Source organism: Haematobia irritans, chromosome 3 (genome assembly GCF_050003625.1).
Source record: "Haematobia irritans isolate KBUSLIRL chromosome 3, ASM5000362v1, whole genome shotgun sequence".
In the NCBI taxonomy this organism is placed as follows: Eukaryota; Metazoa; Arthropoda; class Insecta; order Diptera; family Muscidae; genus Haematobia; species Haematobia irritans.
The window spans coordinates 32689809-32703555 of record NC_134399.1 but is presented as its reverse complement, the minus strand read 5'-3'; the positions used below and the strand labels follow the sequence as shown (position 1 = coordinate 32703555).

General features: G+C 34.2%; 1 protein-coding gene across 1 annotated transcript; it reads left to right on the top strand.

Annotated features, from left to right (window-relative positions):
* Positions 1 to 3540: 3540 nt before the first annotated feature.
* On the top strand, positions 3541 to 4419 carry LOC142228942 (uncharacterized). The gene is made up of 2 exons (XM_075299468.1): positions 3541 to 3697; positions 3880 to 4419. Exons 1-2 carry the CDS (start codon positions 3653 to 3655, stop codon positions 4162 to 4164), a joined length of 330 nt encoding a protein of 109 aa, XP_075155583.1. The 5' UTR covers positions 3541 to 3652; the 3' UTR covers positions 4165 to 4419.
* Positions 4420 to 13747: the final 9328 nt, after the last annotated feature.

The following is a 13747-nucleotide window of genomic DNA, read 5'->3' as shown; positions in this document are numbered from 1 at the left end:
CCACAATTCAGGTTTAGACTTATTTTTTCTTAAATGTCCAACCAGAATTGGCGAACTATCATTATTTCATTGCAGAAATGCCTGTTTTTAGTGTGAAAATAAATTTGTTTTTAATAATATTTGGCGATCATCCCCTTATGCGCTTTACAGACTATCAGTTATTCCGGACGACAGTGCTCGTGTCGAACATATCCCATATATTGTGCCCATAATGCGCTTTATGCGCTTTAAGGACTATCAGTTATTCCGGACGACAGTGCTCGTGTCGAACATATCGCATATATTGTGCACATTATAAGTTAAGTCCGAAGGCATAATCGATACTGCTGCATGTTTATGGGATCGATAACACATTTACCGATTATTTAGTAATCGCCGACAAGTCGTATCGATCCGACACACTGTAAGATTCTTTACAAACACCGACATTCCGTCCGGAATAACTGATAATCTGTAAAGCGCATTACAGACTATCAGTTATTCCGGACGACAGTGCTCGTGTCGAACATATCCCATATATTGTGCACATTATCAGTTACGTCCGATGGCATAATCGATACTGCTGCATGTTTGTGGGATCGATAACACATTTACCGATTATTTAGTCATCACCGACAAGTCGTATCGATCCGACACACTGTAAGATTCTTTACAAACACCGACATTCCGTCCGGAATAACTGATAGTCTGTAAAGCGCATAATAAGATAAGTCCGAAGGCATAATCGATACTGCTGCATGTTTATGGGATCGATAACACATTTACCGATTATTTAGTCATCGCCGACAAGTCGTATAGATCCGACACACCGTAAAATTCTTTACAAACACCGACATTCCGTCTGGAATAACTGATATTTTGTAAAGGGCATTATACGTAAAGACCAGAAAAAATCAAAATTGTTTTGATTTTATGCCAACACATCCTCGCAACACGCGAACATGACTTTATACTAACGGATTTGTCGCAAGGTTTATCTCTTTAAGGCCGGTATGCACCTCTAGCGAAATTTTCGGTAGCAAAAATTTATTTAAGTCTACAACAAAAAAAACAGGGCTGTGTACACAAATTTTAAACCATCTAATCGCTTTTAAAAATTGTTAATATATGTTCCAAATAGTCCTCAAATAAATTGTTTATTATTTACAGACCTTTTAAAACTTTTACGCACACAATGATTGTAATAAATTAAATGTTTGCTGCCAAAAATATACTTTTGACAACCCTGTTATTTTCATTAGAGGTGCGTACCAGTTTACGAAATTGAACGCTACCGAAAATTTCGTTAGCACAAATAGCAATGCATTTCTTATGGGAATGAAATTTTTCGCTAGAGGTGCATACCGGCCTTTATGCACTTTACAGTTATCAGTTAAGGCCGGTACTCTTTTCGGTTTTCGCGTTGAAACTCCATACAAAATCAAAAAATGCGAAAAATGCGAAAAATTTGCGAAATTTTTTCCATTTGTGATACTTTGTTTTTTCGTGTTGAAAAACTGACGTTTATAGCACGGCGCCATTTGCAATGTGAATTAAGAAATAATTTATTTATTAAAAACTATTTGTGCGGGTTTATAAATCAAACACGGACCATATTTTTGTTCCGAAACTATACAAAGGATCAAAGGAATAGCAGATCAATTGCCCAAGGAAAAATAAAATGTTATTTTGTAAAAACAAGCAACAACCACCAACTTAATCCAATATCGCTCCCTGTAAAATAGCGCTCCAAGCTACCTAAAAAAACGCCGCTTTCTATGTGCGAAATAATGGTTTCCATAAAAATTTTTCGCAAGAATGAACATAGTACCGGCCTTTATTCCTGACGGAATGTCGGTGTTTGTAAAGAATCTTAAGGCCGGTACTATGTTCATTCTTGCGAAAAATGTTTATGGAAACCATTATTTCGCACATAGAAAACGGCGTTTTTTTAGGTAGCTTGGAGCGCTATTTAACAGGGAGCGATATTGGATTAAGTTGGTGGTGTTGCTTGTTTTTACAAAATAACATTTTATTTTTCCTTGGGCAATTGATCTGCTATTCCTTTGATCCTTTGTATAGTTTCGGAACAAAAATATAGTCCGTGTTTGATTTATAAACCCGCACAAATAGTTTTTAATAAATAAATTATTTCTTAATTCACATTGCAAATGGCGCCGTGCTATAAACGTCAGTTTTTCAACTCGAAAAAACAAAGTATCACAAATGGAAAAAATTTCGTAAATTTTTCGCATTTTTTGGTTTTGTATGGAGTTTCAACGCGAAAACCGAACAGAGTACCGGCCTTTACAGTGTGTCCAATTCTTTATACTCTTTGGTAAAGTCCGAAGGCATAATCGATACTGCTGCATGTTTTTGGGATCGATAACACATTTACCGATTATTTAGTTACCGATTATTTAGTTCGAGTTTAGCCGCTAAAAACGTCATTTTTCACGATTACTTTTCTTTAATAATCCATTTTAAGGAATACAAACTTTCTGAAAATTTGCTTTGGGCTGTTCCCCATCGAGTTATAATAAAATTTGCAACAAATACGTATAATTTCATGCATTTTTCTTACTGATTTAGTTTTCACTTTAGCGATTTTAGCGGCTAAACTCGAACTTAATACTCACCTTATAACGAAAATACGGATCATATTTTGTTCCGAAAATATACAAGGGATCAAAGGACTAGCAGATCAATTGTCCAAGGAAAACTAAAATGTTAATTTTGCATTAGCAAGCATCAATGTGGTATCACAATGGACTGAATAGTCTAAAGGTAAAATTACATACCATACGTTCAATGCGTTAAATGCGTCCGATGATTGAAGAGTTGAAATTTCTCTTTGAAATCAAAAGCTCGAATACTCTGCCACAAACAGAAAATATCAACCCTTCCATCAACGCACGGATTGACGCATAGTGTGTAATTCAACCTTAAGTGAGCCTGACACATCGGGCTGCCACCTAATGCGCTTTACAGACTATCAGTTATTCCGGACGGAATGTCGGTGTTTGTAAAGAATCTTACAGTGTGTCGGATTGATACGACTTGTCGGCGATTACTAAATCGATAACATATTTACCGATTTTTAGTCATCGCCGGCAAGTCGTATCGATCCGACACACTATAAGATTCTTTATGCGCTTTACAGAATATCAGTTATTCCGGACGACAGTGCTCGTGTCGAACATATCCCATATATTGTGCACATTATAAGTTAAGTCCGAAGGCATAATCGATGCTGCTGTATGTTTATGGGATCGATAACACATTTACCGATTATTTAGTCATCGCCGACATGTCGTATCGATCCGACACACTGTAAGATTCTTTACAAACACCGACATTCCGTCCGGAATAACTGATAATGTGTAAAGCGCATTACAAGCACCGACATTCCGTCCGGAATAACTAAAGCGCATTAGACACTTTACAAACACAGACATTCCGTCCGAAAAAACTTATAGTCTGGACGGCGCGTAAATCCCCTACCGACAGCCGCTGCATATAAATTAGCATACTTGTGTGTTTGTCCAACAAGTTGTTCCCAATTTGTTGGAATGTATAAGGTTCTGCCAAAATTCAAAAATGACAGCTGATATTTGTTTGGATTGAAGCACAGGACAAGAGCTTGTTGGAAAGAATTGTGTTTCTTGGAAGGATGGAGGATTTAAAGGAATCTATAACAGATGATAATTTGAAATTGGTAAGTCCATTTAAATTCTTCAACTTCTCCAGGCATCTGGATTTTATTTTACTTATTTTTTGAGGGGGATTTGAAATCATATTCGTGTATGTATGATTTTATCTCCAAAAATTTGGCTGGTTATATCAAATATCGTATTAATACAATTAAATAATTCATTTGTTCTCTTCTGTTGTTTCAAGGTGGAAAGCATAAATAGTCGTGTCAATAGCATTTATAAACAATTGTGCGAATTCGAAGATTGTATTGATCCCAATACCTCCGAGGATTTTGGTGATTCATACAGCAAAATAATGGATATATTGGAAACTCTCGAATATATACAAGAAGGAGCACAAATGATAAGGCCATGTAATTTAAGTTTACACTCCCATCAACAAAGCCTAGACGAGCAAATCAAATGCTTGGAACAATCTGTTCATTTATTGAAACTTTCCAAAAAACCCGAAGATATGGGAGAACAATGAACGATTAGAATGTTGTTCAATATATTCACAACAGTGTCATATTCCATAGAGAGATAAGACTACAAATATCGTTTTTATAAGTCTTCATGAAGTATTTGGGTAAAATTAACTACCGAATGCTACTACTGCCAGTAAAATATTGAAATTTTTTATTTTTGTAATATCTTTTGTATTTTTTTGTATAAAAATTGTATAACAATCCCTACGTAGCATGTAAAAACATAATAAATGAATTAATCGATCTTTTAAAAAATATACGTTACGTGTAAGGGTGGGTATTAAGTTCGAGTTTAGCCGCTAAAATTGCTAAAGTGAAAATTAAATCAGTAAAAAAAAGGCATAAAGTTATGCATATTTGTTACAAATTTAATTATATCTTGATGGGGAATAGCCCAAAGCAAATTTTCACAAAGTTTGTATTCCTTAAAGTGGATTAATTAAGAAAAGTAATCGTGAAAAATGGCGATTTTAGCGGCTATACTAGAACTTAATACTCAGGCGGGTACTAAGTTAGTGTTTCACTGGTGAACTTGAATATTTTGTCATTCCCTTTTTTCGAAATTTGGAAAATCGGGTTTCTTGGTCATTCGACATTTTTAAAATTAGAAAGAGTATTAAAAAGAGTATCGGTTTTTAATTTTGAGCTGCATTTAAATATGATTTATTGGAGATTTGGGGAAATTAGACTTTTTTAAAAATTTGGAAAAAGCTGCTTTTCAACCATTCCGTATTTTTTAAGTTCGGAAAAATCCGCTTTTCGATTATACGACATTTTGAAAAGCGACTATTAGAGTTTCCGAATTTTTCAACATTTGGATAAATATCATTTTCCGGCCATTTGATGTTTTAAAAATTTGGAAAAGTTAATACTTTGAGTTTTTGGCTTTTTCAAAATTTGGTAATATCAACTTTTCAATATTATAAAAATTTAAAAAGTCAATTTTTGAAAATTTGTAAAATTAGGGGTTCGACAATCCTATGTTTTACGACATTTTCAAAACCGACTATTCGAGTTTCCGAATTTTGTAAAATTTGTAAAAATAGGGGTTCGACAATCCGATGTTTTACGACATTTTCAAAAGCGACTATTCGAGTTTCCGAATTTTTCAAAATTTGGAAAAATCTACTTTATCGAGTTTTCGACTTTTTAAATGTGAGCTGCGTTTAAACCTGATAATTTAAAGATCTATTAAAACTATGGAAATATCGAGTTTTCGACATTCTTAAAGTTTGTAATTTAATTTAAAATTTGGAAAAATCGGCTGCAGTTAAAACTAATAATTTAAAAAGGAAAAAAATTTCAATATTTTTAACATTCGAAAAAGACGATTTTCAAGTTTTTGACAATTAAAAAATTGAGAAAAATCTTTTTTAAAATTTTTGAGCTGCTGTTAAACCTGACAATTAATATAGCTTTTTTTATAGAGAAATTTAGAACTATCGAATTTCAAAATTTGAACAATTGGCATTTCGAATGGTCGAAACATTTTAAACATTTTGGAAAAAGTTTACTTTTCGAGTTTTCGACTTTTTCAAAATTTGGAAAGTCAGGTTTATAAACTGAAAAAAAAAACATTCATCATTTAAAAAAAAAATAGAAAATGTAGATTTTCAAGTTATTGACTTTTTCAAAACTGAGAAAAACCGGCTTTTCAAGTCTTTAAAATTTTTGAGCTGTCTTTAACACGTTCGCTGCCGTGTGACCCACCGGTGGTTCACACGATTTTTTTCCGTGAATCCATGTGCACCACCGGTGGTTCACACGATTTTTTCCGTGAGGCCATGTGTACCACCGGTGGGTCACACGCTACATAATATTATAAGACCGGTGGTCACATTCTAAAAACACATAAAAAACAACACAAACGTGAAACTAAAGACACATAACGGTTCACTAACACTTAACAAACACTTAAAAAAAAAAACACTTTTGGCATACTGGTAATTTTTTTTAACATACGACGGCAGCGAATGTGTTAAGACTGATAACTTATAAACCATTTAAAAATATATAAAATATCGATTTTTCGACTTTTTAAAAATTAGAAAAATCGGGTTTTCAAACATTCGACATTTTCAAAATTTCACTTTTTAAAATTTTTGAGTTGTGTTTAAACTAGATCTTCATAAAATAAATAAATACCGAATTTTTTTATAATTTGGAAAAGTAGACTTTTCAAATTGTCGGACATTTGAAAAAATCGGGAAAGTCGACATTTCAAGTTTTTAAAGCTGAGAAAAATCGACTTTTCCACTCGATACAATTTTTGAACTGCGGTCAAACTTGATAATTTATGGACCATTTCAAAACAATTGAAATACCAACTTTTCAAAATTCGAAAAAATGGCTTTGGAAAATTTGAAACCCAGTAATTTATACACCCAAAGAAATTTGTTAGTAGGGACAGCAGAAAAGTCTGGTAAAACAGCAGAAAGTCTGCTGAAAAAGGGACAGCAGTCACTGTTTGCTGAAATAGCAAACATTTCCTGGTATTTTTTAAGCTCGATTACACTAAACATGTTTTATTTTGGCAAAATGTCAACATTGAAGCTATTCTAACAGAATTAACACAATATTTTATGAATATCTATAGTATTTGACCAAAAATCTGAATATTTATCGGAATATTAACAGCAAACAAAATGTTTGCTGATCGTATTTAGGAGCTTGTAAGTATATTACAGAGCAAAAATATACCAAAAACTACTTTTGGTTCTTAAATATGCTTTGTGGAAAATTTTATAACCTAAAAGTTTTATAAATTGTTGTTCATTAGGCCCTGAAGTACAAAAATACAACAGCAGACATCGACTGCTGTTTTTAGCAGACTTTTTTCTATGAGTGTAGACTTTTGAAATTTTGGAAAAATCGCTATGTTACATTTTTAAAATTTTGGAAATTCCATCTTAAGTTTTTGACTTTTTCAAAATTTGGAAAAGTCGAATTTATACATTAGCGTAGCTAGACAATTTTCCTAGGGGGGGCTATAGCCCCCCTAGCTAAAACTTTATAGACTGAACTTATAGGTTCAACTAATGTTTTATTTCATAAAATTTAATAAAAAATAGACATCAAAATAACTCGAGAATCAATTTATAATAAAGCAACTAAAAGTACCCTACGGGAAATTGGTGCAAGTTGTGAAATAAAATTTAGTGAAATAAAATTATCAGAATAACCTTTTGTTCGATATATTTCAAATTTTTTTTTCATTTCGGGTTCCTTTAGGAGCCCAAATTGAAAGAGATTTCTAAGAGTTTGTCCGAGACTGGTTCCTGAGGACCTGTTTATGGGTTGCTCCTGCTAAATTGTTCCAGAATATGTCCTTTGGGGTGAGTCCAAGACGCGTCCTAAAATGTAAGTTTACTCCGTCAATGACAAACCCATGTAAAGGTGGACGGTCCCTTCCATACGTTTTGATCAGAACTGGGACTGGTCCATACACACCAGGGACTAGTCCTGTACCAGTTCTGTGGTTGATCCATTTCCCGTAGGGTAGTTCCACACTTTTCCCAGCAAAAAATTGGGAGTTGTTCTAAAGGCACAACTTTAAAAGCACTTCCAAAAATGTCCTCACAAAGAAGTTAACTATTTTAACTACACAGAAATTTTTTTTACTTCATTTTTTTATATTTTAATGCGTAATTTTTTGTTTTCTTTTTTCAAATAGTTTAAAAAAAAGAGTAAAAGAGTAAGTAAGAGTGTACCACTTCCAGACCCAAAAAGAACATTTTCATTTTGGCGACGCTTTTTTGCAGCATTATTAAGATACTAATTTATGAAAGAATAGTTCTAATATCAATTACTATTTTTATTCAACTAAATCATAAGTTCAACCACAGCTTTATTTCATAAATATCAGACTTCTACCACAACCCAAGTAAAGGGTGATTCTTTTGAGGTTAGGATTTTCATGCATTAGTATTTGACAGATCACGTGGGATTTCAGACATGGTGTCAAAGAGAAAGATGCTCAGTATGCTTTGACATTTCATCATGAATAGACTTTCGATCTGCCACAACGTCGAATTTTCAGTGAATGGGCCCTAGAAAAGTTGGCAGAAAATCCGCTTTTTTATCGACAAATTTTGTTCAGCGATGAGGCTCATTTCTGGTTGAATGGCTACGTAAATAAGCAAAATTTCCGCATTTGGAGTGAAGAGCAACCAGAAGCCGTTCAAGAACTGCCCATGCATCCCGAAAAATGCACTGTTTGGTGTGGTTTGTACGCTGGTGGAATCATTGGACCGTATTTTTTCAAAGATGCTGTTGGACGCAACGTTACGGTGAATGGCGATCGCAATCGTTCGATGCTAACAAACTTTTTGTTGCCAAAAATGGAAGAACTGAACTTGGTTGACATGTGGTTTCAACAAGATGGCGCTACATGCCACACAGCTCGCGATTCTATGGCCATTTTGAGGGAAAACTTCGGAGAACAATTCATCTCAAGAAATGGACCGGTAAGTTGGCCACCAAGATCATGCGATTTGACGCCTTTAGACTATTTTTTGTGGGGCTACGTCAAGTCTAAAGTCTACAGAAATAAGCCAGCAACTATTCCAGCTTTGGAAGACAACATTTCCGAAGAAATTCGGGCTATTCCGGCCGAAATGCTCGAAAAAGTTGCCCAAAATTGGACTTTCCGAATGGACCACCTAAGACGCAGCCGCGGTCAACATTTAAATGAAATTATCTTCAAAAAGTAAATGTCATGGACCAATCTAACGTTTCAAATAAAGAACCGATGAGATTTTGCAAATTTTATGCGTTTTTTTTTTAAAAAAGTTATCAAGCTCTTAACAAATCACCCTTTAATTCGATTGTGCATGAAAGTCTTTAGTGGAACTTTGTGCGTTGTACGAGTATATACTTGCTTAATTTTTATAAAAATGTAAAATCGTAAATAGGTTTTCAAATTCTGGGGGGGGCTAAAATTTTTCTGGGGGGGTCTAAGCCCCCTCCCCAGAGGCCTTCCTACGCTTATGAATTTATATAATTTTTGAGCTGCGGTTTGACTCAATATTGCGACATTTTTAAAATTTGGAAAAGTAAATTTTCAAGCTTTTGAATTTCCTGACTATAGTGCTATTTGTCCCATTTCCTTGGAAAGTGCAATAGATTCATGTTTATTTGGTAGTATGTATTTAACGTCTGATGTTGATGTGCAATTGTCTGTGTTGAATGCTAATCTTCGTCAAATTCATGCTATAGTTCCTGTTAGAAGGTGCTTGGTGAAGGATGGAATTGATGATTGGTTCCATTGCGATGAAATACAGTATCATATTTCACTAAGGGTTATGGCCTTTAGGAATTATATGCAGGACAAAAGTTTGGTTAACTGGCAGTGCTATTGTCGTAGTCGGAACCGGCCGAAGCGTGTCATTAGGAGGATAAAAAGGGCGGAACATAATAAAAGGTTTGATAATAAAACCTCGCGGGAGATATGGGGAATTCTAAGGAAGAATGGTGTTTGTGATGATAATGACGATAATAGTGTTATTTGTGATGATGTTGAACGTCTAAATCGAGAATTTGTATCTAATCAGTCTAATGATATAGTTGATGTCTCATGTGTTCCTCGTGATGTTTATGAAGGTTTTTCTTTTCGTACAGTGACTTTCCTGGAAATGACTGAGGCATTTAATATGATTAAGTCTAATGCTGTAGGTCACGATGGATTCAATTTACGTTTTTTGGGCATTGTTTTTCCCCTTGTTGGTAAAAACATTCTACACCTTGTCAACACATAACTGACAACGTCGAAGTATCCCCGGGAATGGAAGATAGGCAAGGTAATTCCTATACCAAAGGGCAAATATGTGAATGAATTTAGGCCGATCTCTATTATGCCGATTGTATCAAAAATGGTTGAGCATGTAATGAAAGTGCAACTTCTTGAACATGTGGAGAAATTGTCTTTGTTACATGACAGCCAATGTGGGTTCCGGCGTGGTCGTAGCACAACAGCTCTCCTTGTCGGGTTGACTGATAATGTAAGAGAGAGGGTTAGCAATGGGTGCTGTTGTGTTCTACTATCACTTGATTTGGAAAAGGCATTTGATAAAATCAATTATGGTATAATGATCGAGAAGCTACATGGTGAGCTTGGCTTTTCTACGCCTTCTACAAGCAGGCTTTCTTATTTAAGTGATCGGACACAGTATGTAAGTTGTAGTGGTTCTGTGTCTAGCGTTTGTCCCGTCTATAGTAGTGTGCCGCAAGGTTCTGTTCTGGGGCCTTTATTGTTCATAGTGTACATAAATGATTTGTTTAGTTGTATTAGTTCCAGGAATTGCTTAACCTTTGCGTTTGCTGATGATGTCCAGATTTTGTTCAAGGGTGACCCAGTCTTTGTGGATGTTTTACAAAGCACCATTTGCAGTAAATGTTTTAGTTACCTGGTTGGGGGAAAATAAGCTTTCTATTAATGTCAACAAGACAAAGGCAATGTTCTTTGGTAAGATACCGTCCGATGCTATTAATGTTTCCATTTATAGTGTACCTATAGATGTTGTAAGCAAAATTAAGTGTCTTGGGGTTTTACTTGATGGGGAACTGAGTTTTGAGGCGCATGTAAACTCGTTAATTTCAAGTGTCAACTTTACTTTGAGGTAGTTGTACAATTTGGATTTTTGTTTGCTACGCAGTTATGTATGGTCTTGAAGTGTTTTCTGGTAGTCGCGGTCATGTTATTCGTAAGTTACGTCTATTTCATCGTGTTTTGATTTTCTGGGTTGTACTTTTGAAGAGTATATTTGTATAAGAAGTTTGTTGTTGTTTTATAGGGTCACTAAATCTGGTTCACCAAGATTTTTAGCAGATTTATTTACCTTCTCCAAATCGTCGAGGAATCCGCAGATTATGATTCCGAAACTAACATCTGTATTAGAAAGATCATTCCAAGTGAGAATCGCCCGTACATACAACCGCCTACCCCTCTTTTTGAAACTATTTAATTGCAACTCGAAAACATATAAAAGTAAACTCCAAGAATACCTTATTCTTAATGATTTGTAATTGATATCTCATATTTTTTTAGTAGTTGTTATCTGGGATTAATAATAAATAAAATTAATTCATTTCATTAAATCGGTAAAAGTATTAGTACAAATATAATTAAATTCATTATCTTCAAAAGTAATTGCCATAATTCTTTCATGTACACAATTGTTATTTATGCCCAATAATTTTTTAAATAAATTTTTAAATTTTTAGTTTTAGTTTATTAATGATTTAATTGTTTTTTTTTTCAATTTTTTATTAGTTTAATAATTTAGTGTCATGTAATCAAAATTTTTGTTTGTATTTTTATTATCATTGTTATTATTTTTAATTTTAGAAACTTTGTAGTTTACATTAACGGTCTCATTGCATTTTTATACCCTTCACCACGACTGTGGTACAGGGTATAATAAGTTTGTGCATTTGTATGTAACGCCAAGAAGGAAAAGTCTGAGACCCATCGTTTAGTATACCGATCGTCTTAGAATTAAATTCTGAGTCGATTTAGCGATGTCCGTCTGTCTGTCTGTCTGTTGATGTATTTTTGTGTGCAAAGTACAGCTCGCAGTTTTAGTCCGATTGTGCTAAAATTTGGTATAGGGTCCTGTTTCGGCTCAAAGACGATCCCTATTGATTTTGGAAAAAATCGGTTCAGATTTAGATATAGCTGCCATATATATTTTTCACCGATCTGGTCATAATTGGCGTGTATATTAACCGATCTTCCTAAAATTCCGTATATCCGAATATTTTATGAGTCTCGAAAAAACTTGCGAAATATCAGCCAAATCGGTTCAGATTTAGATATAGCTCCCATATATAGCTTTCGCCCGATTTACACTCATTTGCCCACAGAGGCCAATTTTTTACTCCGATTTAGTTGAAATTTTGCACAGGGAGTAGAATTAGCATTGTAGCTATGCGTGTCAAATTTGGTTGAAATCGGTTCAGATTTAGATATAGCTCCCATATATAGCTTTCGCCCGATTTACACTCATATGACCACAGAGGCCAATTTTTTACTCCGATTTAGTTGAAATTTTGCACAGGGAGTAGAATTAGCATTGTAGCTATGCGTGCCAAATTTGGTTGACATCGGTTCAGATTTAGATATAGCTCCCATATATAGCTTTCGCCCGATTTACACTCATATGACCACAGAGGCCAATTTTTTACTCCGATTTAGTTGAAATTTTGCACAGGGAGTAGAATTAGCATTGTAGCTATCCGTGCCAAATTTGGTTGAAATCGGTTCAGATTTAGATATAGCTCCCATATACAGCTTTCGCCCGATTTACATTCATATGACCACAGAGGCCAATTTTTTACTCCGATTTAGTTGAAATTTTGCACAGGGAGTAGTATTAGCATTAAAGCTATGCGTGCCAAATTTGATTGAAATCGGTTCAGATTTAGATATAGCTCCCATATATATGTTTTTCTGATTTCGACAAAAATGGTCAAAATACCAACATTTTCCTTGTAAAATCGCCACTGCTTAGTCGAAAAGTTGTAAAAATGAAATTTTACTAAACTTCTAATACACATATATCGAGCGATATATAATAATTAAATTGTTCCTTAAAGTTTCCTTAAAATTGCTTCAGATTTAAATGTTTCCCATATTTTTTTACTAACATTGTGTTCCACCCTAGTGCATTAGCCGACTTAAATTTTGAGTCTATGGGTTTTGTAGAAGTCTATCAAATTCTGTCCAGATCGAGTGATATTTAAATGTATGTATTTGGGACAAACCTTTATATATAACCCCAAACACATTTGACGGATTTGATATGGTATCGAAAATTTGGATCTACAAAGTGGTGCAGGGTATAATATAGTCGGCCCCGCCCGACTTTAGACTTTCCTTACTTGTTTTAAGGTAAAATTGATTTGTCAGTATACGTTATAGATATCATATTTATTTAATTTTTAATTATTGGTGTTTAAGAAATATTTGAAGTTTAACCAATAATATATTTTGTAACGAATAGGGCCTCTATGAGGCTATGTTACTAATAAAGTTGAAATAAATAAAAAAACAAAACAAAATTATTTTCCATTTGAAGGCCTCCTTCGTCAGCCGAAATCGTCTATTGAGCCTCCAAAGGTGACCTTCTAACAGTGCACACCATTTCAAACCCATGTACTTACACCAATAACAATATGCACTTTTATTTCTTATTTGTCGCCGAATTATTTTGTATTCATCTCATCCTCCAATTAGGAAGGAATTCGGAGGAATGTAAAAAGACAATACAATTTACTTTTTACTTTGAAATCTTGAAAAACATGTGTTTTTCTACATTCTATTTTGTGCCGCTAAATTAATTTTGTCATTTCATTTTGTTCTTCTTCGTTTTTTGCTGTTGACAATGCTAGAGAAATTGCATCAAATTTCGATACGATTATGAATTCTATATCGAATGCCGTGATTAGCCCCCTGGTCATTTTACTCGTTTATATTTGTATTTATGTAGGCCTATTTAATGTATTTTTTTTTTTAAATAAGTCGTTTGTCGTTTTGACCACTAGTTGACTGATTGATCCTTCATTCAAAGAACAAAAACGACACAG